The sequence below is a fragment of the Blennius ocellaris genome, assembly GCF_963422515.1.
Source record: "Blennius ocellaris genome assembly, chromosome: 4".
Classification (NCBI taxonomy): domain Eukaryota; kingdom Metazoa; phylum Chordata; class Actinopteri; order Blenniiformes; family Blenniidae; genus Blennius; species Blennius ocellaris.
Genome location: NC_137653.1, coordinates 12,962,443 through 12,987,616, shown reverse-complemented (window position 1 = coordinate 12,987,616; position 25,174 = coordinate 12,962,443). Strand labels below are relative to the sequence as shown.

General features: G+C 38.6%; 1 protein-coding gene across 1 annotated transcript; it reads right to left on the bottom strand.

Annotated features, from left to right (window-relative positions):
- Nucleotides 1-1,638: 1,638 nt before the first annotated feature.
- Nucleotides 1,639-24,528, bottom strand: rad18 (RAD18 E3 ubiquitin protein ligase). The gene is made up of 13 exons (XM_080494672.1): nt 24,392-24,528; nt 23,488-23,566; nt 22,658-22,719; nt 22,343-22,413; nt 17,961-18,331; nt 17,336-17,435; nt 15,490-15,677; nt 14,679-14,749; nt 14,488-14,548; nt 10,292-10,414; nt 9,511-9,634; nt 4,744-4,788; nt 1,639-1,989 (listed from the first exon to the last, which is right to left on the bottom strand). The coding sequence occupies exons 1-13, from the start codon at nt 24,440-24,442 to the stop codon at nt 1,890-1,892; spliced, it is 1,446 nt and encodes a 481-aa protein (XP_080350798.1). The 5' UTR covers nt 24,443-24,528; the 3' UTR covers nt 1,639-1,889.
- Between the last annotated feature and the right edge of the window lie 646 nt (nt 24,529-25,174).

Genomic DNA, 25,174 nt, shown 5'->3' with positions numbered 1-25,174 from the left:
CTCAGTGTTCAGGCCTGATGCTCAGGTGCATAGTTTGTGATTTCATGGGCTCCCTGACTGGTCTGCAGCTAAAAAAAAAAAAAAACATACACCATGGGTCCCCAGGCAAGTAGGAAGGCCACAGAAAAAAAGCAGACAGACTAATTTTATAAGGGATGGGAAATCTAATGCATGAAAAAAAAATCTTAGTCACAGACTTCATTGTGTTCCATTTGTCATCAAGATTATTACTTTCCAAATTTGTAAACCATGGATGACTTCTTTCTATTCGTTGTCATCAACTTTGAGATTAAGGAGAGTTACAGTCTGAGACCAACAGAGCACCCAGTCCTTAGGATTTATGTGCCTATTCTGCATTTTTAATCATATTGATCTCGTAGAATGACATTCATTTTAACTTAAGATGTGTGGAAGGCTCTGAAAGCTGCACAAGGTTGCCTTAGGCCATTTGGCAAACGAGTGACTGTAATGCAGATTGAGATCAGAGAGGGAAGCCCCACAATTACTGCAGATTTATGAGTCTTAAAACCTGCATCATTGTGTGGATGAGATGATGAACATCCTCTTCATCATCACCACCTAGACACAGGCAAATATCGTGTCTCTGCACTGGGTCCAGTCTCCAGATCCCCTCCACGAAGCAACAAGCAAGTCACAATAGTTTGTTGCACAAATAGGAATCAAAACCTCCCCAACTCGACGACATGTCAAGTGTGCCGACAATAAATGTAAAAAAAAAAAAAAAGAAGCAGAAAGCGGTATTCAATCAGAGTTGGAGAGTAGCTATAAAATACTTATTCCCCACATTCACAAGAGACTAGCGCTGTCTTTAAGTGTGTCTTTGCTGTCTCGCCTCTCAGACTAAGCAAAGTCAGAAGCAGCATATGTCTGAGTCCAGGCTCCAGGCAGGCTCTGTTTTCAATCAAGCTCGGCTCCCAAACGTGTTCCTGCTAACTCTCCCATGCACATAAACAGCACCTTCTATTCCTAAGTGTTTACACTTCTGCTCGCCTTAACCTTGGATTAAAAAAACAAAACAAGACAAGAGTCTATTGAATTACATTGACCCTGGTTACTCCATTTTCAATGAAAACAATCAATTTGAACACTTCAGATTTGTTGCGAACTTCCAAATTGCCGTCGACAGAACGAAATTATGTGTGCCAGAATTTCTAACTGGAGCTTGAAAAACATGAATTGAAGTTTAAAGAACAAGGTGAGATTATCAAATAAACTGACATTTGGCAAAACAATTAAAAATAGAAACATACACTCGGAGAGATAATCTATACAAATTAACTTAAAATACAGCTTCACATAAATGTCAAAATCTGCACTTGCAAATCCACTTCATTAACTAAATACACGTGGCTTTGAATGTTTAACCTTTTAAGAACAAGTGGCCAACAGAAAGCTATGGAGCAATGTTACAAATGTTAAACAGAAGCAGCTCAACTTCCAGAGCACACGACCCAGACAGGCCACACACACACACACACACACACACACACACACACACACACACACACACACACACACACACACACACACACACACACACACACACACACACACACACACACACACACACACACACACACACACACACACACACACACACACACACACACAGGCAAAGAGAATACAGGGAGATTCATTTATGAGAAATGAAGAAACAATACAGAAGAAAAAATTAAGTAAATCTGGCTGTTGAAGGAAAAATGATGAAACGCTTCTGTCTGCTCGAACGAGACTGCGACATCACAAAAAAATAGAATTGGGAAAAAAAATTAAAATAAGTGAAACTTTAATACGATATATAATATACTGCCTGGGAAGAAAGTCGGTCAATTGTTCATTGGTCAATAGGCAATGATGACGCTCTCCACTCAGGTCTTACGCCTCCTTTTTCCAGAAAGGGGTAATGAAGCCACGTCGTCTCTTCTGGCGCTGGATGTTCGCTTTCTCGCTGAGATTTTCCTGACGATTCTGTGAAGAAAGATTTTTAGAGAATCCATTACATTACGTCAATAAAAAAAAAAAAAGGAATACAAAAAAAAAATGCATCAAGCATAATAAAGCTGGAAATGGATGCCAATTTCCTGGTGTGTCAAAAAGTTCATACAGTCAATTAACATCAAAAGTCCCTTTGCTTTGACTCGATGCTAAAGTCGGCATGGAGGTGAATATCCAGGGTGCATTCACACTCGATTGTCATGCTGGTCAGGAGATAGGTCACAAAAACAAAACACTATCTTTGTTAACAGCCAGCTTGACATCCCTCGAGGAAATACATTTCAGTGGGCAAAAGGAGTGGAGAGCACTCACACAGCAGAACAAAATCATTTTGTGTGGCCAGTTGAAAGGAGGAATGGATGCCTTTGTGAGCACAGGGCTCTTACAACTGTGCCTGTCAATCCAGCAAAGCCAAGGACAAAGTATTTCCATTTTAGACGCTATGTGGCTGGAAAAAAAAACTGAATCTGACCATTAAAAATTGAAGCTCTTCTTTTTTAGAGAAACAAAAGTCAAATATGAAAACACGCAGATGATGTTCAGGTGCTATGAACAAAGGCAGGTTTCTGAGTGTCACCGAAACACTTGATTGACTGTATGTGTTCCGCCTTTAAAGGTCTAGATATGTGCTGATAAAGATTGCCTCAATGCAACACAGTAAGAAACAAAACACAAGTTCAGAAAGTTGCAATTGCACTGTGATGGACCGGCGACCTGTCCAGGGTGAACGCTGCCTCCACCCGGAGTCACCGTCAACCAGCTAAAGACTCTCGTGATCCCAAGTTGAACAAAGCAGTATTGAAAAAGGTCAAACCTGCCAAAAACTAAAAACAAAGACATCCAGCAAAGTTAACGTGTCTGTTAAATGCCTACGGCTTTGAAACTCCACTCCGATAAAAGAAATCTGACATTAGTCTGAAATTAGTCATGGTTGAGTGAGATTTCTGACTTTGGATTGTCAGAACAACAATCTTTAGTGAGGAAACTAACAATTACCTGCAGAATATTTTATTCACTAGTGAAGACCAACCCCAGTAATGAAACACCCATGGCATCAACAGGCAATCACTGAGATCTCCTCCATTACTAATATCCAGACAAGACAAGTTAAAACCCCTGAAGGGAGCCCTGAAACCAGTGTCCTACATGTGGAATCACTTCCAGGTTCACACGAAAGGGCCTCTTAAGCTGATTGACTATGGATGTATATATCACCCCGGAGCCACAAACGAGGTCCCAGCCTTTTTATCTTCACCGAATGGACGGGAGGCAGGAAACAGAAAGCTGGCAATGGAATTTGAAGTCTCCATGTGGACAGCTGCACGATGGGGATGCTTCTCGATGGAGTGGGTTCCTGGCAAAGTGGCTGCTGTTTTATTCCTGGTCCACACTTTGCACAATCATCATTCCAATGGTCTTCTTGGCTCCAGTTTGAGATAGACTGGAGAACAGTGATCAGTTTCCTTTCAAGTTCTCTTCAAACAAACACTTGGCCTTTTCTCACAAGGTCTTAACTCAATGCTCGACGGCTGCTTGCAGGTTTAACCAGGTTTAAGCTCCAGCAGTGTGACACTCAAGCTTTCTGCATGTTGAATGTTTCTAATAGAGATTAATTCATGTTTAGAGAATCCACAAATTCTATCCAGGAACTTTTAATAAAATAAAAAAAAAAAATACTTGGACCACAGTGAGGCACATCTTGTAATCTCAGACAGAGATGTGGGTTTGAGCAGCAAAAGGCAGCGAGTCAGGCAGGGGAAGTGGGAGAACGATGCAATGCAGTGGAGTCAAAACAAAACCACCCCGGTGTTTTGAGAGTATGACTCAGAATTGTACTCCGTGATTCGCAAGTGAATGAGCTCGAGGTCAATGCAGTGATTTATACGAGTCTGCTGGGGATGAAGTGCACAGTGTTTCTGTCTTATTGTACTGTCAAAGTAATTTACAGAAATTATGACAGGAATAGCCCACTGACAAGATGATATCATCTTGTCAGATGATATCATCTTGTCAGTGGCCCACTGACTGATATCAATATAAACTTAAGCATTAATATTCAGCCCACTTGTCACAGCTATAATTGGTCCAAAATAAGAACACAGCAAACCCTGGAAAAACTTGATTTATTGCTAACATAACTGGAGTTTCTCATTATCTTTCAAATTGATGAAATCATGTTTTATTATCTTGTGAAAACAAGCACCAGGAGCTCATGGAAACAAACTACCAGAAAAAAAAAAAATCTGTCCACTTTCTTGGCAACAATAAGTTGACAAGATTGACTCAATAAAAGCTGTGCTGTTTGCCTCTGTTAATAACTGTATTTTTTGAACTTCAGAAAAGACTAAATAGTACACAGCCACAGAGACTATAATAGTAATAGTAATTGCAACAACACACATCCTGTCACCACGTCAGTGCAATAGCAAAACTCGAGCAAAAATACCATTTAACTTTCTGACAGAATAAATTCTACTTTTTTTACACTGTCAAGAATTCACCGAAAAACTTCCAATCTAAGTAAAAAGCGTCACATGGTGTGACACCGATTTAAGTCGTGAGGTAGTGTGGTGGTGGACGTGCATTGTCCTACATGCAGTTGGATAGGATAGAAATAGTATGGTGCCACAAACCGGCTATTACTAATAACACACAGAATACAATGAGAAATCTGCACTGAGCAAGTATTTGCATCACAGAAACTGACAATAACAAGCGATCACTTACTCAAGGCTGCCGGCAGGCTCAGGACCAAAGATGTCTGAAATAGAGCTGAGAGAATAGAAAGGAATGGAGACATCAGAGATATTAATGGTTTTAATCTGTGATCATTTCCAGATGCAGATTATTTAGCTTTAATATAAAAAGCACAAACGTACTTCTGACTGAGTAAAATCATCCTGAAAACTCTTGAACGTTAAATGTTAGCCGCTCTTTTCTTCAGTATAAATGTAAAAATGTCACCATGGAGCCTCAGTTGTTTGCCTGCTTTTGGAATTCCACAGTTGTGTGAACCATAAAAAGTTAGACTGTGTGAAGAAAAAAAATTAAATCATCTCTTTTTTTCCCCCCCGCTGATGCCGTCAGTCGGGGAGCGGTGGAGGTTAGTCGTTATAAGCTGCGTCAGTGCCTGTGTATCTGAAGAGCACTCAAACACACAACAGGTTTCTGGACGGGATCCGTTTGGTGCGTGTACTGTGAAGACGGTCTCATCTTCAGGGGCATTCATGCTCCGTGGGGGCTCAGAATAAACTCACTCTCACAGCACTGATAACAGGCTCAGTTTTCCATTGACACTTCAGAGCAACAAGTGCTGTTCGGTTTCTATCGAACCCGTTTTAAATTCCCTCCCGTACGGCGAAGTTAACCAGCATCTGCTGTCAAAGCATCTGTGACGTTAACCAAGCCTTTGTTTCTGTGAGTTTACAGCTGTTGTTTGTTCCACACTATTCTTCTTATTTACATTTCGAAGTGGCATCTGCTTGTGATTTTGAAACATGGAAAGACAGAAATGGACTGGATTTAGCTTTTTTTTTCCTCTCACATGTTTAACCACTTGTAAATAATAATAAAAAAGAAAAAGAAAAAAGAAGCGATTATTTGCACTCCCACAGTTGAGTGAATCAAGTTCGCTTGGAAAGAACAGCCTGTGACCGCTGGAGCTGAGCAAACGATGTTGTACTTTTTCACATCAAAACCATCTAAAACTACATATCACATCAGCTGAACCATTGCAAATTGAGACCAGATACACTGTCCTAATACGATTGACAAAGTAATTGGAACAAGGAGCACAATATGCAAACGGCGATGATATAAAAAGACCAAAATGAAAACAAATGAAACAAGAGGGCTTAATATTTCATAACACTTGAATCAGTGGAGTTAACTGCAGAATCATAAAAGCACTGCCAAAAGTGTGTTAACTTTTGAAAATTTTGGTTAAAAATTCAGTTTATACATTATTAACTGCAGGAAACCAGGTAATATAATTCCCTAACAAGCAGCTCATTATGAAGTAAATGAGTGTTACAGTTTCATTCGAGAAAAAACAAGAAAACAATTTTTTTTGGGGGGGGTGATTGTCTTTTTCTCAATATTACCATCATTAATCCTGCTCCTGTCAGGAGAAACTTTCATTCCAAACCTTTTCCACTGTCAATGGAGAAGTCCACTGTTTTAATTGAATTTCAAAACATGTGTCAGTGCAAGGTTTTAACGTAACAATAATTCACATCGAAGACAAATAATGACAAATGTGTTTCAATCTATGTTGCATTGATTCTGGCTGCTGCACATAACATAACTTTCTTTAACAGACAATAACACTGAAAGAAGTGACTCAATACTCTTGGAAAAAAAACGTCCCGAAGTGAATCAGACAGAACCTGTTATCCCTCTTAACAGCTGGAACTGAGATGTATTTTCCTTTAAAATGCGTCGTGTTTGAAGGTTGGCTGGGCACATGCTGTTGTTGGGTTTACAGCCCTCGAGCTAACATAAAGTGGTCTCTATGACAACTGCCAAAAGCTTTTTCACACCCTGAAACCATTTGCTTTCTGAACCAGGAGCTAGCTATGAACCAATTGCCGCCGATTTCAGCCCAACATACTGTACATTTTACTATTCATTGTTTGATTGGCTGTAGCTCAAATACTTTACAGGACAGACTGCAAAACAATAGATATTGAACAGTTTTTGCAATACTTTCGTACATATACATGTACATAGATGTTCCACTTTGTACAAACAAATTTAAATACATGGAAAGAGTCTTGCAGTATTAGCACAACTTAGGGATTCATTTCTCAATACATGAATCTTGTAAAATTGAATTCAACCTCCATGGTAAAAAGGCCATGTCAGTATAATTCCCTACTGATGTTGACAACATGTAGAAAAGCATTTTGGTTTTCTAGGAGTAGATGTCAATATCACAGTTCATTCACAGGTGCTCCACAGCGCAGCATCATGGCGACTCCCAGCTGAAACACACTGCAAACTAATGGAATGTCATTGACTGGAGTCATAACTGCTGAGTTTTTGAAGGGAAAAGGTGAACAAACACGACTGGACGAGTTCCAGATGAGGTGGGCAGCTCAAAACAGTGTGGCGCCGAAAAATAATTATTCTAAACATTGACCTGGCGCTGTACTTTGACAGAATTAGTATTTGTCCACGTTAACGGCATGCGGCTTTGTGGGGCTGGACTTCAACAATACAGACCGACTTCAGGATTTCTTTATCTGACAAACAACAAATGGAGCAAATGCTCAAAGATTAAAGATTAAACAGCTTGACTCAGACAGCTGCCGTGTGCGAGGCGCATGATATTTTTTTAATTAACCTGTGATACCTCATGAAATAGACATAGATGAGCTGAAGGAACCTCAATTCAATTAGCCAATTTAAACCTTAATTGTGCATATGGGTACATCACTGCCACTGGGCTGAATTATACATATATATGATCGCAGTGCAAAAATAGAAAACTCAGGCCCATCTATCGTTATACTGCTGATTATCCAGAGCAGGGTTGCAGCAGTTAAGGCCAGTCCTTGTGGACATTGGCTAAAATCCAGGGTTCATCCAGGACAAGTCATTAGTATACACAAGACAAACAACGAACAACTGAAGACTGCTTGCACACGTCAAGAAATATGACCTATAAAGACATCAATCACTCTAACAAACATGCTTTGAGATGAATGGATGGATCAATGGAGTTCAGCCAACTAAGAGATTGGGTAGTTTCGAAGCACCTGGCCTAAAAACAAGAATTAAAAGATTCCACCATTTTATTAAGATTGTGTTTTTTTTTTATTTTACATATACTGTATATAATATACTCCACATTTTTCCAACTAATTAATTATGCAAGTGATGTTCAGATTGTCCAGTCAAATCACCATCCGTAACATGAACAAACACGATTCAGAAAGTGTGTAGACATCTCACAACCTCTTTTCTGCCCAGCTTCAAAATTGTAGGTTTCCATAAATGCTGCTCCTGGAAGAACAGCCAACAGGCGATCACTGTCATTTCTAACCGTGTGGCCAAAGAGCCTCTCTGGCTCCCAAGTCTCAGATGTAGCATATGGCTGTTGGTCTGTATTTAGACAGAGCCAGTTATCTTTTCTCGTAATTACACTCAAAACCATCATCAAACACAGACTAAATGGCATAATTTCACACTGATGCTTTGCATTATTAAAGGGAAGTCAGCAAAAAATAATGGAAAAATAGTAACAGCACATCTACTTCGCAAAAAATGTTGGGGACCCGTCTGTAAACGTGAATGAGAAATCACAAAAATCAACGCAGGTATAAGTGTGATTTAGTGTGCACTGGCTTTTCTTTACTGTTTATGTCAATGCACAGGCACAATACAGAATATGGATCTTCTGCAAGTAAATCATACATATAAAACAACAAACAGTGGGACTTTTACCAAAATATTACAACGACACATGGAAGAAATTAGTGACTGTAGCAGCTATATGTTTTTTTTTAATACCTCTCTTATTAAACAGAAAGCATTTTTATGACAGACCAGCTATAATGAAGCGTGTGGAAGGCGCTCACAGTCTGTTCTGCTCTGCTGTATTACTTTACAGCAGGGGTGCCAAACTCATGGGCCTCGTGGGTTCAGGGGTCACATTCGGCACTATTTCATCTCGAGTGGGTCGGACTGGCAACATAGTGTTGTAATAAAACTTTAGTTTTTCTTTCTTGAGGTGCAGAATTGAAAAAAAAAATCTAGACTTTTTTTCAAACCAAACAATCAGTGCTGACAATCACTACAATTTCATAGACAATTTTCATGACACTTCCTGGTGCAAATATTGAGCTTTCACAGCCAGTGTGCGCCTGCATTTATAGTTCCTAGTCTAAGGTGCACGGTATAAAACCCTTACTTTGCTTCTAAAGATTAGCAGATCATTTACATAGCACTATATTTCAGTATGTCCAAGTCCCTAATTGTGCTTGGTGCCAGGCAGCAACATAATGCACGTGACGAGTTCAGGCACACAAACATTGGAACATGACATTGTGTGACATGTTTTACTTTGTAACTCCAGACCGCTGCAGTCTATGCTTTAACAAAATAAATATATACTTCATTATATATGTTCGTTTATAATTATGTTATTAAAAATCACTGGATAGAAAGGTTTTAAGGCCATTATGGAAGCGATAGAATTTTAATTTTACATAAACTTCCTATGACAGTAACATTGTGCAGGAGAGCTTTCAAGAAAAGAAAAAAGAAAAAAAACAGCTCAGAAATGAAGACAATAATGCCCCAAAGGCACTCTGAATTTTGTTAGTCATTATAGAAAGATATCTCTGCTCTTCTGAAAGAAATATTCAAAGTTTCAAAGCAGTTGCACGTAGACAACCCAGAGTTGCATCTTTTTATACAGCAACATTTTCACTTTAAAGGAGACCCCCTGTGGTTATTTAATCCTGATGCATCCCCCATCTTTCTTACCTGCTGACAGACACATCACTGCAGGTGGGGCTGGATGGAAAGCCAGTCCCTCTTCCAGATTGCTCTCCATCACTCTCTTCCTCCGTCTTAATCACTGGGGAACTCGTTGATTCCACAACAGGATCTGAAGGAGACAAACTACATGTTATAATGATAATTGCTGATTAGGGCATTACAAATAACATTATCGCAAGACTTTAAATATGTAAACTCAAATGTCATCCTGACTAATTTATCCTCTTAACACACAAAATCAACGCTAGTAGTGCATTCAAAGTATAAAAGAAGAACAGACTGTACGATGCATTTTTGTTTCATTTGTGCTGGAACTCATCTCCGTGTGAATATGCAAGTATAAAAAAAATATGACATTCTACAAAACCCTTATTTCAAACCCACATGTAATATGATCTTAAAATGATTTTATTTATTTGTGCCATTCTTTAACTAACATTTTGTTTTCACTTATTACAACACATGAAACAACCTTATATATTTAGCATAGACACATTTATTTATGAATCTCTCTTGACTCACCTACAACAAAATGCATTCCAATGATTGAGGTTAATTTGAAAAACTCCACCACATTCAGAGGTGATGCTGTTGTCAAACTGTCACTAATACTTTGCCCAGCAGATTTCCAAACAGCAAATAACTTGTGCCAAGAAAAATATACAAATACCATCTTTAACGACGGTAGTAAACTAGTCAATGCAGCACAGTGATACGATGACATTTCCAATTTATTCCCTACAAAACATAATGAGGATGGTCTTACCTGCCGACTGAGTCACTTGAGCATCCTGTTTCTCTGCAGTGACCTTCTGCTTAGGACGACTGGTCTCCAGGCGACCCCGGACCTGAGCAATTAGGCGACTGAAGTCACTGCTGTGCTGCTTCCCTGTAGACAGGACAGCATGGAGGGACGATTACGAAAAGGATAAAGTGTTTAATGGCCTTTGTACCGTAAAATAATACAACTGTAGCCGCCCTATACAGGACATGCAAGTGAACTTGAAGCTCCACGCATCGGCCTAATGCAAAGCAGCATCTCATAAATCATAGTAAGGACATGAAGTTGATAATCGAGTTGACTGGGTGCCATTGGTGCAGCAGGTGGCAACAAGGTGACAAATGGTGGCAGCCCACCAATGCTTCCAAAAAAATATTTGGGGAACAAAACAATGAGAGAAGCTCCAGTATGTGGTTTAAAAAAAAACATTAATATTAATATGGAACGCACACTCATGTTTCACTGAGACAAGAATATCAGTTTTTACATCAGACAAATCAGATTTTCAGTCAACCTTGAAAGGTTGAGCCATTTTATTGGTAAAAGTAAAAAAAATAAATATACATATATATATATTTACCAGATCCAAGATGAGACTAGTGTGGCTCTGACTACTGAGGTGAAGGCTGCAGTGGAAAGACATTACGGTCAACCAGGATTGTATGTGTACAAATGATGAGTACGAGATCTCTCAAGCAGTAATTAAAAAACTCAAGAATCTTTACAAAACAAAGACTGGAGAACAGAGCGGTAGTAAAAGAACAGAAACACACACACACTTTCATTTGTATTGCGGCAATGCAGTAGCGAGTATTAAATGTGGTAGTCTGAGCTCCTGATTACAAAGCTTAAAACACATTGCCCCCAGTGCTGCATTAACTCTTATGCATAAAGATGATTCAAAGTAAGCAGTAAAGGCCCGGAATCCTGATGTTTTGCACAATATGAACACATTTTTTTTTAGTTAAAATTAAAAAAAGGAAATAGGAATTGTTTTTTTACGTATTCGCTCTTTACATATATATGTGCAGTTGTAATATTAACACCTAAGCTTTTGCATGAAAGTGCAAATAATTTTCCTTCATCTAATATGCTTCGAAATAATAAATGACATTTTAATTAAATAATTACTGGTTTTACCATAACCATTTTCTTAGCTCGTGGTTCATTGTCAAAATCAAAAGATAGAAGTAATATTTTGTCTCGCACATAATTACAGTTTTGCATGAAGTCAAACTATTTCCAAAAGCCATGCCGGGATATTTGGCTATAGCTGTCTGAAATCTTTTTTCTGTATATACCAGAATTCATACACATTGTGAATAAGCTTTCTCCCCAACATGCCTTGCTGTTTACTACAAAGAATACATCTCTATTGAGGGGTGAATTGGTAATTAATGACAAAAGTTGAATTTCTTGTGACACCGCAGCACTTGGGCACACAGTTTTAAACCATAACAGGCAGTTTACAAAAAGATGCATTTGTAGTCAAAACGAGGAATGCTTATGTATACGGCCAATCTGCCCTTGGATGCCCTTGATTTGTGGCCTTTCAATGTGTCCAGCCAAAATATCCAAAAACACATTTGACTCCCAACATGGTCAAACATCCATAATGAGGGTGGATCACTGTCTGTCAAAACAACTTCTCTCCATGGCTGAATACGTAACAGCTGCTATCCATGTTAGGCTGGTATATCTTCCAGTGAAACACAAATCACTGTTTCATTAAAGACCATTTTCCTGGAAAAATGGATTACATTTTAATCCAATAAATTCAGTGACAGAAAGTTGTGCTCCTCCTTTCAGCGCTGGATGTGACATGAGCTCTTTTTAGATGCCTGCCATCTAAACTTGTAAGCGATGATGAAAGGCCTCGTGACTTTATGGGAGACGACGATTCATTATTATACTGTGTGAATGCAATTGATGCCAATAACAAAGCATTTTCTCCTTGGAAGCAACTACTGAGAGGCACATTAAAGTCACATTTCAGAGAAGCATGTCTTAAGTCATATTTTACTCTGCTTTTATTTCATGGTATAACAATACCAAGAAACTGATGTAGGCAGTTCAGTTTTCACATAAGTAAAAGACATTGAGCTCATGGTTAATTCAGTGCGAAGAAGTTTGCAGCTTCCTGTCTGCTCAGTTACCAGCCAACACACTGGCAGTGTGAGTCATCCACATCCCCCCCGATAAATCAAGAGGTTATCACAGAACTGCAGCTATTTTTAGAACCCTGCCTCCAGTGCGCCACATTCATTTTTCAAACTTTAAAAATTTTGCTACATCAAATTATTCTCCAACAAGACTGTCATCCAGATTCAATATGTAAACAAGTCTTTGAATAATATTCTCTCATGGCTGCTGTTCCCGTTTGACCTCTGCCCGGAGGAATGAAACACAAACCAGGTCTAGTGCTATGTGTATCTGTACATCTCTTGAGTTATTATCTATGAGTTCACAGCAAATGGGGGAGAAAAAAAACAAAAAACATCTGGAACGGACACCCAAGTAGCCTAATAAGTCTATAAATCATAATGAAAAAAAAAAAATAGTGGGTATTATTCACACTGAGGCCAAAACGCAAGTCATTTCATGAGTTTGACATTTTCATCCCTCTGCTTGCTGCTGAATTACTCAGTGCAGACAGAGTTATTCTGCATGTTTCTCTTTCTAGTAATGTGTTGACACTTTATGAGGCTGGCTTCAAAAGGAGAACTTCTAGACTAAATAAAGAAAGATTGACATGTTGGCTGGGTGGCGCTTGGAATACGCATACTTTCAATTACTTGGGCAAAAACACAAAAGGCATGTATATATTGTGAAGGATTTCAGAGAGACAGCCTCTGCTCCAACACTGCAATACTATATAACAATGACGACTCAACAAAACCGTGCAGTTTCTGTGATGGATTGGCACTGAAGAAGAAAAAAAAAAAAAAAAGAGCTCACCACTGTTGGATTGTAAAACGGACGTAGCAACCTAAAAGCTTAAAAAAAGAAATGCCCTGAGATGTTGAAAAGTTCAAAATCCATTGTCATAGTCCATTGTTGACATAAAACATAAAGCACATCTCATTTTTTGGACAGATATAATACGGAAGTGTTTTAAATCATTTGAAGCCTATACTTGTGCTCTGCTATATTCTGTGGAATATATTCTGACATAAGATGAATATTAGGAGATGAGAGAAGATGGATGGTTTTCCTGCTGGCTCTACTTTAAACCCGTCTAGCAGATGCTTTTAGCGGTTACTTCAACAGTTTGCAACAGAATACTAGGCTATTGACGTCAGATCAGCAACTTGGGAGTGTTACACCACTGGCTCTTTCACAGAAAAAGAAGCATGCCTTCTTTGGGTAGGAGAGGAGAAACAACCACAGATTTACAAGTTTATATTCCTCATATTCTCTGCATTAATGCACACTGTGGTACAGAGTGAAAAGCTGAGATCACAAGCAGAAGCAGCTGAAATAAATATTTTTTGCAGGGTAGCAGGCCAGATGTAGCAGCAAGATGAGAAATTGGCCAAAAATGAAGTGAAGCTACTGCTCCTTGACATTGAGTGACACCAGTTGAGGCGGTTTAGAGATTTGATTACGATGCTCTTTAGTTGCATTCTACCGGTGTTATATTGAGCATGGTCACCTGGGACAAGCCCTCAAGGCAGACACAGGAGCTGCTGTGAAGAATAAATCAGTCAGTCAAACTGTGAACTGCAGGAGATTCCACTGGGATGAGCCGGAGCAAACTACAAGGCACAGAGATGACTAAGCAGCTCTGCTGACTATAATTTCTTTCGAATCTGATGTGCATAAAGCTTGTATGATAATGGTTGGACAGAAGAAAGCAAACATGTGTGTTTTCACCTTAAAAGTCAAAAAGTTTTGTTTGATTTCATAAAGGATGTTTTATCAAATGGCAGGTACTGCCTGCACTTTATGACCACGTCTTTTGAGCATAGTATATAGATTTGATGGAAGGAAATAATTAAATAAAAAAAAAAAATAAAAAAAACCCTACTACACAGCACAACAATGGGTCCAATAGGACATTAGGGCAATAAAAATTAAAGCAACTAAGAAAAAAGTGTATCAAATTTTTTCAGTGGTGAATTTCGGATGTCAAACTAAATCCAACACAGGGTCGGCCCACTAAACACCAAGTCACTTACTGTAATTTGAATGCATCGCATTGATCTCTTCCTCCGTCTGGTTCTTTGAAAAAACCATTACCTGCAAATGAATAGAATAGAATAGAATAGAATAGAATAGAATAGAATAGGTGCATTTTACACTTAACATTTTTATTGTGATTTATGTTTATGACACAATTTAAAAAACTACTCAAGCTGTAGATACATACAGGTTTGGCCTTTTTCTTAAGCTGATTCTTCATCTTTTCATCAGCCTCCACCTCTTTAGCAATATCTTCCGCTGTTGACCAGAGTACAAAAAAACATCCTAATTACATGACATCATACATTTATAGTTACAGAGCCCATCCATGAGGTTAAAACAACCACTCAGATCAAACAAATGAAAGCATACATCTCTACTTCACATGTCACGAGGATGTGCAAAGAGCAGCAGCTGAAATTAACAGCACATACTTTTAATAACAGAACTATACTCCCATTAGAACATATATTTTAAAAGAAACCCTTCCTCAAAAAAGTTCAACAACATCAACATCAGATAATAGGCAACATCATTCAACCATTTATGTAACATTTCAACATGTATTATCGGAGATTAGCTTGCAGCCCAAGATTGATCGATTGGCCAGTTGAAAGATGACATACTAATCTGCCATTGATCTAGTTTTTTTTAACTCAGTCTTTTGTGATAAGCTTAGTTCAGCAGCAATTTCAAAAATTTACTGAAGAAACTACAGAGTGCTGTTAGAAAGATTTCTGAAGGATATTGATCATCACCCCTTCCAATAATTACAGGAATTCTCTTCACTCACAGCTTGTGGCTTTTCAGCAATTATATTGTACATAGAATCTTGATTTTTCTAAGGTGGTTGATTCTCTCCCTCCGTAGTGCAATGTAACCCTTGTGGTTAGCAAGTCAACCCGTTTAAAAGACCTTTAACATAAACCACAATCAATACGTTTGAGTATTGATTATAGTTGACATTAATGGTTCACATACAGACTGGGTACTCTTACCTGATTTGGGGTTTAGGGAGTCACACTGGGAGTTGTACAAGTGGACAAACGTTTGATGTCTTTTGATCATCTGGTCTCGGGAACCCTGCACTGACAGATGACATTCCTTAAGTTTCCTCTTCAGCTCCTGCACCGAAAGTAGGTTATACACCAACTTCCCCATTGGACGCTTTGTCTTGCCAGGATTGCTGAAACAAAAAAGACAGACAGTGTTTGTGGAGTGATCACCATATATTACAGAGCAATTCCTGTGCTGTATTACTTTATTCAGCTGTGACAACAATCTGGATACAAGCAGAGCTGCCCTCATGGTAATCAGAAGAATCCATTCTACAATGCTGGACATCTTAAAATTGCACTACTCAAAAAAAGCTTAGGGATATTAAGTGTTTTGGGTGAAATTTGTAGAAAACATAAAAAGTTCATGGTGTAGTGATATTATATCATGGAAGTAAAGCATTTAAGTAGAAGCATGCAATGACAAGCTCATTTTAAATAATATATTAAAACAAAAAGCCAACAACAGTGGAGGGTAGACCACAACAAATAATGTCCGTGTCCCAATAACTTGTCATGTGTCCTTGACCATCAATTACAGCTTGACGACGTCTCCTGCTGTTTACCAGTCAACTTATTGCCTGCAGAGGCATGGTATTCCACTCTTCTTGAAGGGCGGCCTCAGGTCATTAAGGGTCTCAGCTACAGTTACAAGCCACTCAGCTGATCCTCGAGGGTTTTTTTTGTTTGTTTTTTGATTAAACCAGATTCATGTCTGGAGAAAATGCAGGCCATTCTACTTTTGTTATTTAAATAGACAACACATTCAGCAGTGCAGCTGGCTTGCCTTGGGCTTGAAGTTTGACTTTTTCTGAAGCATCTATGACATGAATGCAAATTGAAGGTGACGGATTGAGACTTGCCTACTCTGTATCATGAATGCATTATTTTGGGCAGTGTGTCCGTATTAAAAAGTGTTTTGCTATGCCTGCTGCCAGGGTATTTCACACAATCTGGGCAATTACAAAATGTACAGAGATCCATTCGTTTAAAATGTCAACACTGTATACATAAATTACACAGTTCATTGATCAAAGCTTGAGTGAATATACCTGTATTCTATATTGTAGGAATAAATGATAGAGCCAAACATGCAACTGTGTTCTGTAATATTAGTTTTCTAAAACTCAGCAGTAGCGATAATCATTCATTTTCTACTTTAAATTTGTCGTCAAACAAGTAGTTGAACAAAGTGGAAAAGAAGATTCAGTTCCTGAATCTGAATCAGTTGACTAACCAAGGTTTTTGGGAAGAGATTATTATCTGACCAACGAAATGAAAAACAACCATTTAGTGAAGCTTGCAATCCTCTAGGAAGAAGGTCAGCAGCCAACACATACAGCTACTGAAAGACTGCCAGTACAAAGGGCGGTAAACTTGGTTTTGTCTTGTGGACGTAGGCTGACAGTGATTTGCTGCATAGTTTGTGTCACTCAACTTTTAGAAAGGAAAATGGATAAAAGACAAAAAGTCCAAAAGTTGGGAGTGAAAGCTGTGGCTTTTGCTCCTTGTTACTACCTCTGGTAAAAAAAAGTGGAAGACATGCTGAATGACTAAAGCGAAGGACATCCAGGAGCTGTATATCCAGAATTGGCTCTGATAATGTGGTGATAAATGGTCAATGTGTCCAAACCACATTTACAATAATCTTTAAAAGGCACTATACTTTCAAAACTTTAGACCTTGGTGTTCCCTTAAGTGACTGCATGAAAAAAGACATGGTAGTAAACACTCAGCATTATAGTTCTCTATTTCATTTGGAGTCCACCTTGTCAAGTAGTTAATTTACCTCCTCAAACTTTCTTTCTTCTCATCTCTGGAAAGACACGTGTCCAGATGCTTGTTGATGAACTGCTGCGACACACCGACAGAACACACGGGGCACTCCACTGCAAAAAAAAGGTTGTTGTTTTTTTTCTAAATCCCACACGTCAGTATTAAAAGTCATGTCCTTGGCAGATGGGAATAACTTATGTAGCGTCAATATACCTTCATTAAAGAACATGTTTTAACACAAGGTACTTTTTTTTAAGCCTCCTTCAAATAGAAGAAATACGTTTTTGAAGTTGAATTGGTTGACTTTTGACATACTGCAGCTACAAGCTGATTCTGTGTAGCTCCATGTAATCCATGATTGTCATAATGAACATGACTGGAGACTCCATTCCAGGATTAAAACATACACAACCCTCAACACTATGATTTGCTTTTTTACTTTACAGCGACGGTCCTCCCCTTACTCTAGTGGATTGAGTGAAAAATACAACTTTGATTTGGCAATGGCATAATAGCTTTTCTTGTGTAAATTCTTCCCAAGGTCATGAAGGGGCTGAAAAATAACACAACAAATAAAAGAGGCAGCTGAAAGTGTGGGGTGACACATTGCTCTTAATCGACAGGTAACCTCGCCACACCTTTGATAACGGGCTTCACATCACTTGATGGCGATGAGGAATGTGCCATCTGAATTCCATTGTCCTCCACTTCTGTTCGTTCTTGCTTCACAACCACTGAAAGTTGAGCGTTCGTTGAGTGTAGGCCAGAGCGCTTTGCATCATGGCACTGCGTGGTCTGTGCTTTTCTTTGCTGAACACAGTCAGCGACGGCGTCATCACGCTGGGCTTCTTTTCTCGGAGGTGTTCGGGGCTTCTTTTGGAAAAAGTTGCTCAAAACAGACCGATTACCATTTTGGCCCCGCCCACGGAGAGTTTTGCATTTGACGACTGAAGCTGGAGTTGTGGGTGAAATTGGAGGAGAGTCAAAATTTGCTTTCGATAGCTGCCGCCTGCAAATATACAAGAGAGAAAAATTATTGTCAACAGGAATTTGCAAAGAAAGTATTTTGACATGCAGACAACCATGCTTTTTTAAATTTATATGCAGGAGAGAATGTTCTGCAACAATTGCAACCAAAAATAACCCTAAGCACATTGAAAGGTTGACTCGGATGTACTGAGGGTCACATGCAAATATCTCATGGATATAGAAAGTCCCTTTAAAAAGGATGATAATTTCAATAAAAAAAAACTAAACCACTATGCACAGATAGATAAGAATAATACTACTGTAATTCAAATGAGCTCTTAATGTTAAACTACACCTGCTCAATTATTTTGTAGTTTTTCTACTGAGCTACAGAAAGCAGACACTTTGGCTTTAGTCTTGGAAAACAGCATAGCAAACAAATTGCCGCTGGGCCATTGCTTGGCAATAAAATGGAACCAATGAGGTGTGTGATGTGCTCCTTTCCATATTTAAAACGTATTTGTGCTCACTGTTCCCATTAGAGTAGGTACACACACACACACACACACACACACACACACACACACGCACACACGCACACACGCACACACGCACACATGCACACACACACACGCACGCACACACACACACACACAACCGCACACATAAACCCGTGGCGAAGCACAAAATGCAATGTGGGAACACATCGTACCCACAAAGATCTGGAGAAATACGCTTCCCCGGTACCAGGCATTCATCAAGCACACTCAGGTTTGACGATTAAAAGCTAACGGCAAAAGTTCAGGGGGAGTTTTGAAGAAAAAAGACAAGCCAAATGGCATAGGAAGTTTCAGATGACGATGTAAAAAAAAAGTGAAATGTTGCAGGCTTTAATGTAACTCTTCTTTCCCCAACTGTAAATTTGCATGTGGGGAATTAAATGTTATCTAACTGCACTGTGACTCAACAGAACCTGGACAAGTCCAAGGCGCAATCATTTTATGTTGCTGCCATTAGTTGTAACTGTTTCTGCCTCATTTGAGAAACAGCGTCTTCTCTGTCGCTTTAGCATGTCAAATGGTTCTGAATACGATGGTATCCATGTAGTTTATTGGCTGTTGTCATGGAGGAGACACCAGGTGGAGGAGTACATTATAACGTGTTTAAAATTCTGGAACATGCACGCAGTGTTCTTTTTAATCCAAATTTACAAGATTAAACAATAGTTATTTTATCTATTACAACATCCTGATTGGTGCAGCTGTGTGACAATTCTACCACCTCAAGGCATCTTGTTCTTGCCATGATTGAGGACAAGTGTGTCTTGCTACAGCTGAAGAAAAATATATTAGCATATCCATGGGCGGGTGGCAGCCTCAGACTTGCCGTTTGTAGGGACGACCACATAAAAGTCTAAAGATCAAAGTTTGTAGAGCCAAAGAAATAAATACAAATAACAGAAAATGAAAATCAAACAAGTGTTCTCTAGATGCGCATCATTGCTTGCTTCACTTCAGTCATGAAAAAATATATATAAAAAAAACAACAACAACCAGATTGATTGTTAATAACTCCAATTACAAATCGTATGTGAAATTTAGAAACATAAAACTCATTTTGTATAGCTCCACCATTAATAAAAGCATGGTGTGAAGTCAGTTTAGGTGGAAAAGCTGGGGTGATCTAAAAATAGTGGTTTTAATATAACGCATTATTCAGAAGCAGGGAGGAGACCTGATGCTTTTCTTTTTTTTTTTTAAAAACAAACCAATTTATATAAAACGAGACTGGCTGAAAATCTATTATAAACCATGCGGGTTACAAAACGGTAAAACAAAAAAATTCAGACTGATAGAAACAATACAATCTTCACTATTTTAGTGGTATACTGTCAAATGGTCAATGTTTTTTTAAAGGTTTTAAAATATGTGGGCCTGCAGCAGTTCAAAGCAACCAAGAGAAAGTCAATAAATTTCACTTAAAGACATCATTTGAACTTAGACCATCTTACTGGTTTTGCAAACCAATGGAACTCTGACATCAGTCATCCTTGAACTAATCTCACTTTCTGGCACATAACCACAGATTTTAAGCCACAATGATACTGTCACTGTTTCTTATTTGTCCTTCTCAGAGCCAAAAATCACAGTAAGTTTGTGACTTCAAATACCAATTTACTCATCTCAAAAATCACGTGCCTAGAAATGTCTGTTGCTTTTGGCACTATACAAATAAAAATTGAACGATCTACATAAGCTACACACTTTTGGCACACCCTGTATAACCCAATCTTTAAGTAAATTAAGTATCAGCGTTTGAGAAGTATGCATGGGGCTGTTGCAAAATGGATCTACTAATGTTTTAAGAAAAAAAGGCATTATTCCCCTTGAGGATTGAGAGTATTTCATAAAACCGTATCTAATATCTTAAAATGAAAGACATTAACTTTTGCCAAAGTAAACAAATGAAAGGAGACACTAAAAGCTCGCTTGTCACAGAAGGCAATATAAATACAGAGCACTGCAAATAACGGCTAATGATTTGCAAGAGAAATGGGCGCTTTCTGTTTGATGGCATTGAATTAGGGTCATCAGCCAACGTGCTGCTTTCACACTGACAAAATGCGAGAGCCTTGAACATGTGCTGAAGCAGAGAGTGTGCCAAACACAGGAGCACATATTCAACAATTCCTGTCGAGAATGCCCTTCACAGACGAGCCTGTGCGCATGCCAAAACTGAACTCTATAAACAGTGACAGTCTCTGAATGGAGGAAATGCATCTCCTCGGTTGAGCAAAGCCAATCATCAAAACACTGGAAAACAACAATGATTGAGAGAATATGTCTATTTGTACATACAAATAATACTTCATGACAGAGGCCCGATCAACGATTTTCAGATGCTCAGTTTTAGACAACAGGAAATTAAAAAGTGAAGGAAGGAGCAGCAGTGTAATGAACTCATTCGAGACACTGATGGCAATCAGAGCCTCGAAAGTTGGAAAGGAGACCTTGATAACACTGAGGTGACTGATGGAGCAGAGACGTCACCTCTTACTGACGTGTTAAAAAAAATGGTTTCGAGGTCTTTCTCCTGAAAATTGCACCGTAGCCATTGTTTGTAATACCAGGACAATCTGCTTCGAGGCAATGCTACTTGGACACTGTTATTTACTGTATGTGTCATTGGGGATGGGGAAACTAATGAAGTTTAAAGGAAAAAGAAAGTCTCCTTTAGCTCAACTAAGGTTACTGTTCCATGTGTCTACATCCTGTAATAAGAACAAAGCAGCCCTGAAGCAACACAACACACAAGGACAATATAGGAAGAACCCTGAATGACCTCTGTTGATGAAAAACAAATCCCCATTTGATTTACATGAAATCTCAGACTCAGAGGTAGATTACTGGGAGACAATTATACGTTGCTCCCAAAAGGTGGTAGGTATCTCTTAGTAAACGGGAAAAGGTTGCCTGGAGGACGTATTGTGGCTTTGTCTATATTGACAAGGAGATTACCTTAAATCCCCACAATAATCATATTTCTCTCTGGGTCTTAGACTAAAAATACAAATTGGAGAGATGTTCAAGTAGAGTGAAGAGATTTTACAAGGATTGTTCAGTAAATCTCTAGTATTTTTATTACTCTCTTAGTCCACTACTGAAGATAAAATAGCTGTATCAAGGATGTTAAAACCAATAATGCAGGCTGAAGGTGACGGTAAATGAACAGCTTAGATTTATTTTATCCAGCGTGGCGAGGTTTAAAATGCACTAAAATACAACTTCAATGGTACATAATGAATTTCCCCATATGGGATTAATAAAGTCCGATCTTATCTGGTCTGATTTGATCTTATAAGACAAAAACAAAGCAGCAATGATACACTACGAGTATGAAGAAAGTCTACAAATATGTAGACAAATGCTTGTCATAATTGTATTGAACTATGCTGCATTTTTTTATTTAACATTTTTCTAAAAATAACAATTCAAAGTAGAATGAAATGGATAAATAGAGACATTTAAATAACGTTTCTACAGCACTTTACCTTGCAGCTTGAAAGTTTTCCACCAACTCATCCAATAGGCGGTTGTTTCTTAGATCCTGTTCAGTCATTTGCTGGTTCAAAGAAAAAAGAGACAGACTCATGGTAACTAAGTCACAAAAATATGAAGCACAGCAGAAAGTGCTCACATGCATGGAGCATTTTAGTTTAATAAATCCCCTGAATGATTAACTGACTATTAAAGTTGTTGCTGATTAATTTTCTAAAGGTGTCAACCCAACTGGGAAAGTAATTGTCGTTATTATGCAAATCTAACCTGAGGCCACAATTACACATTCAAATCATGTTTATACTTACCATATTGCAGATGGGGCATTGCAGCTTATAGGAAAGGAATTTTCTGATACACAAGGAGCAAACTGCAAAAAGAAAACACAATGGAAGCACAAGTCATATTAATTCATGTGTAACTGCTGCCTCTTCCATTACATTTGTTGGAAATTGATTTTTATGCCTTTGATGCATTGTTTCAATTCCAATAAGAATGGGACGATGTATAAACAATACCCCATTTAGGCAGTTGGTAGTCATGGAAGGTCCTGCACATTTCAGTAGGACAATGCTGGACTACAAACTGCATTCTTCATCACAATAGGATGACCTGACAACAGAAGAGTCTGGGGGATAAACTGCCGTGTCTGCAGTCCACATGCTTTATCTACAGAAAGCTGGAAAACCCAAAACACCAGGTGCAATCACGAGACTACACCAGACAAGAATTGGCCTTTTTTTTCTCCTGAAACTCAGGAACTTGATCTCCTCACTCGAAATTTAATGAAGACTGCTGTTAGAGAAGATACTACACACTGAAAAAAGGTGGCACTGGATTTTAGATGTGCTGAATTGTGTTTTGTAATTTACAATTTTGCACGTATTGCACGATGAAAATGCCACAGCCTATGATGTACATAAGTCATCATGAATGCACAATAATAAAACTTCATTCGCAAAAAAAAAAAAAAAAAAGCAATTTACAATTTTATGTGATATCACAATTGCGAAACTGCTAACACATCCCTGAAAAGCAATGTCTGTCTATTTATCTTCTTTCCCACTCAATCCACATGAGAGTCGTAACTTCATATTGGCAATTCACCATTCAAAAGACTCCTCTGATTGTTACTTACAGTTATGTGAGCATTTGGTCATCATTGAAATATCAAGAAAGTCAAAACAGATAGGACACCGTAGCAGAGTGTCAATGTTCTGTGGATGAAAAAAAAAAAAATACATGATTTAGACAATGTCACAACCTCTATCACTGTCTAACACATGTACTGGACATTAAAGTGAAGGATGAGAAGCAATGGAAGCCTGTTTGACATGCCATGTTTGTGCCCAAACTTTTTACTTAACTTTGGTTTGACTTGTGCTAATGGCACTGGAAACTTAAGATCCGTGACCACAAAAGGAGCAGTGTTCAGCATGCATAGTGTTATGCTGCTCAAGGTTTTCTTAGTTTGTACTGTGGGGAGTGTCTCTCAGAGGAGTGCTTTATTTGGGCAACAATGATTGCATCTGTTTACTTCAGTATCAACTTGGATTTGTTTTTTTGGGGGGGGGTTTCTCCAAATTTGTACATTTTAAGAATAGTTTAAAGACTACAAAAATAAAATGTTGCTTCAGTGAACACATAACACATAATACATAACCCCACAATTAACAGGGCTCTGGTTCACATCGTTAACATAAAGCCATGCTACTGGCACAGATGCAAATTCCACAATGCTGACCACGAATTGATGTATGCTTAATGCTGCAGGCATCCGTACCTGAATATTTTCACTTTGACTGATACAATAGTGAAGTGAAGGAGTCTATTTCAGTAAACGTGTCAGACAGTAAACTTTCTCCAAAGAATAGGAATACGTTGTTGTGGGTAGAAATGACACTTTATGTTGTTTGACTAAACATGCTGACTGTTTGCTGACGTGAACTGGAATCACAGACAGGAGGTTTGCTTCAGCTGCTGTGGATTCAGACACAGCTCGTAGCCGTGAGCGATCAGTTTAAAATCAAAACTAAACTTACTTGGAGACACGCAAGATCAGGGGGCAAATCCGCCTCGGACTGAAGGGCCATGATGGGGAGATTAAGCCTCAGTGTGTTTGAGAAGTTGTTCAGTTTTTGTCTGGAATTATTGTTTCTTTATGCTAAATGCGCGCTCAACCGCCAGAAGAACGTCCTCTGACGTAATATGACCGACTTCCGCTGAGAGGCGGTGTAAATGTCACGTGACATGAAACAATAAACACGGAAGTAAATCAAACATAAAATCTAAAAAGCCTGACAGCAAAAATGATCTTCTTCTTCTTTTATAATAATAATAATAGTAATAATAATATATTTTGGGAAGAAGGAAAGTCTGCCTTCATTGTAAATATTTAGAAATATCAGAGTAGGTTATTATCCATCCGGCCATCTTCTCAAGCACTTAATCCAGTTCAGTGTCCTGTGGCGCTGGAGCTAATCCCAGTTAACTATGGGTGAAGACCTCGGACAGTTCATTAGTCCATCATGGGGCAAACATAGAGAAATTCACATTCACTCCTATGAGCAATTTATGGTCACAAGTTAACCTCACAAACCCGGCACCCAGAAGAAACATGATTATGATGTTTATATGATTGTATGCTGTATATATTTTTAAATCTTTAAATTGTTATTTTTAATATATTGTTACATGCCTTTTTGCACTGTGGGTCCGAGAGGACTGAAATTTCATCTGTGCTGTATGTCATGCATATTAGCACACTTGACAATAAAGCTGACTTTGACTTTTGACATGACCACTCGGGGAGAATGTTCAAATTC

What these genes read in the sequence shown, in the direction of transcription:
- rad18 (XM_080494672.1), bottom strand. Translation starts at nt 24,442, where the DNA reads ATGGCCCTTCAGTCCGAGGCGGATTTGCCCCCTGATCTTGCGTGTCTC. An exon ending in CTCCCTAAACCCCAAATCAG is followed by an intron (nt 14,750 to 15,489) that starts GTAAGAGTACCC and finishes TCTGGTCAACAG; the next exon opens with CGGAAGATATTGCTAAAGAG. An exon ending in GAGCCTGCCGGCAGCCTTGA is followed by an intron (nt 1,990 to 4,743) that starts GTAAGTGATCGC and finishes CTTTCTTCACAG; the next exon opens with AATCGTCAGGAAAATCTCAG.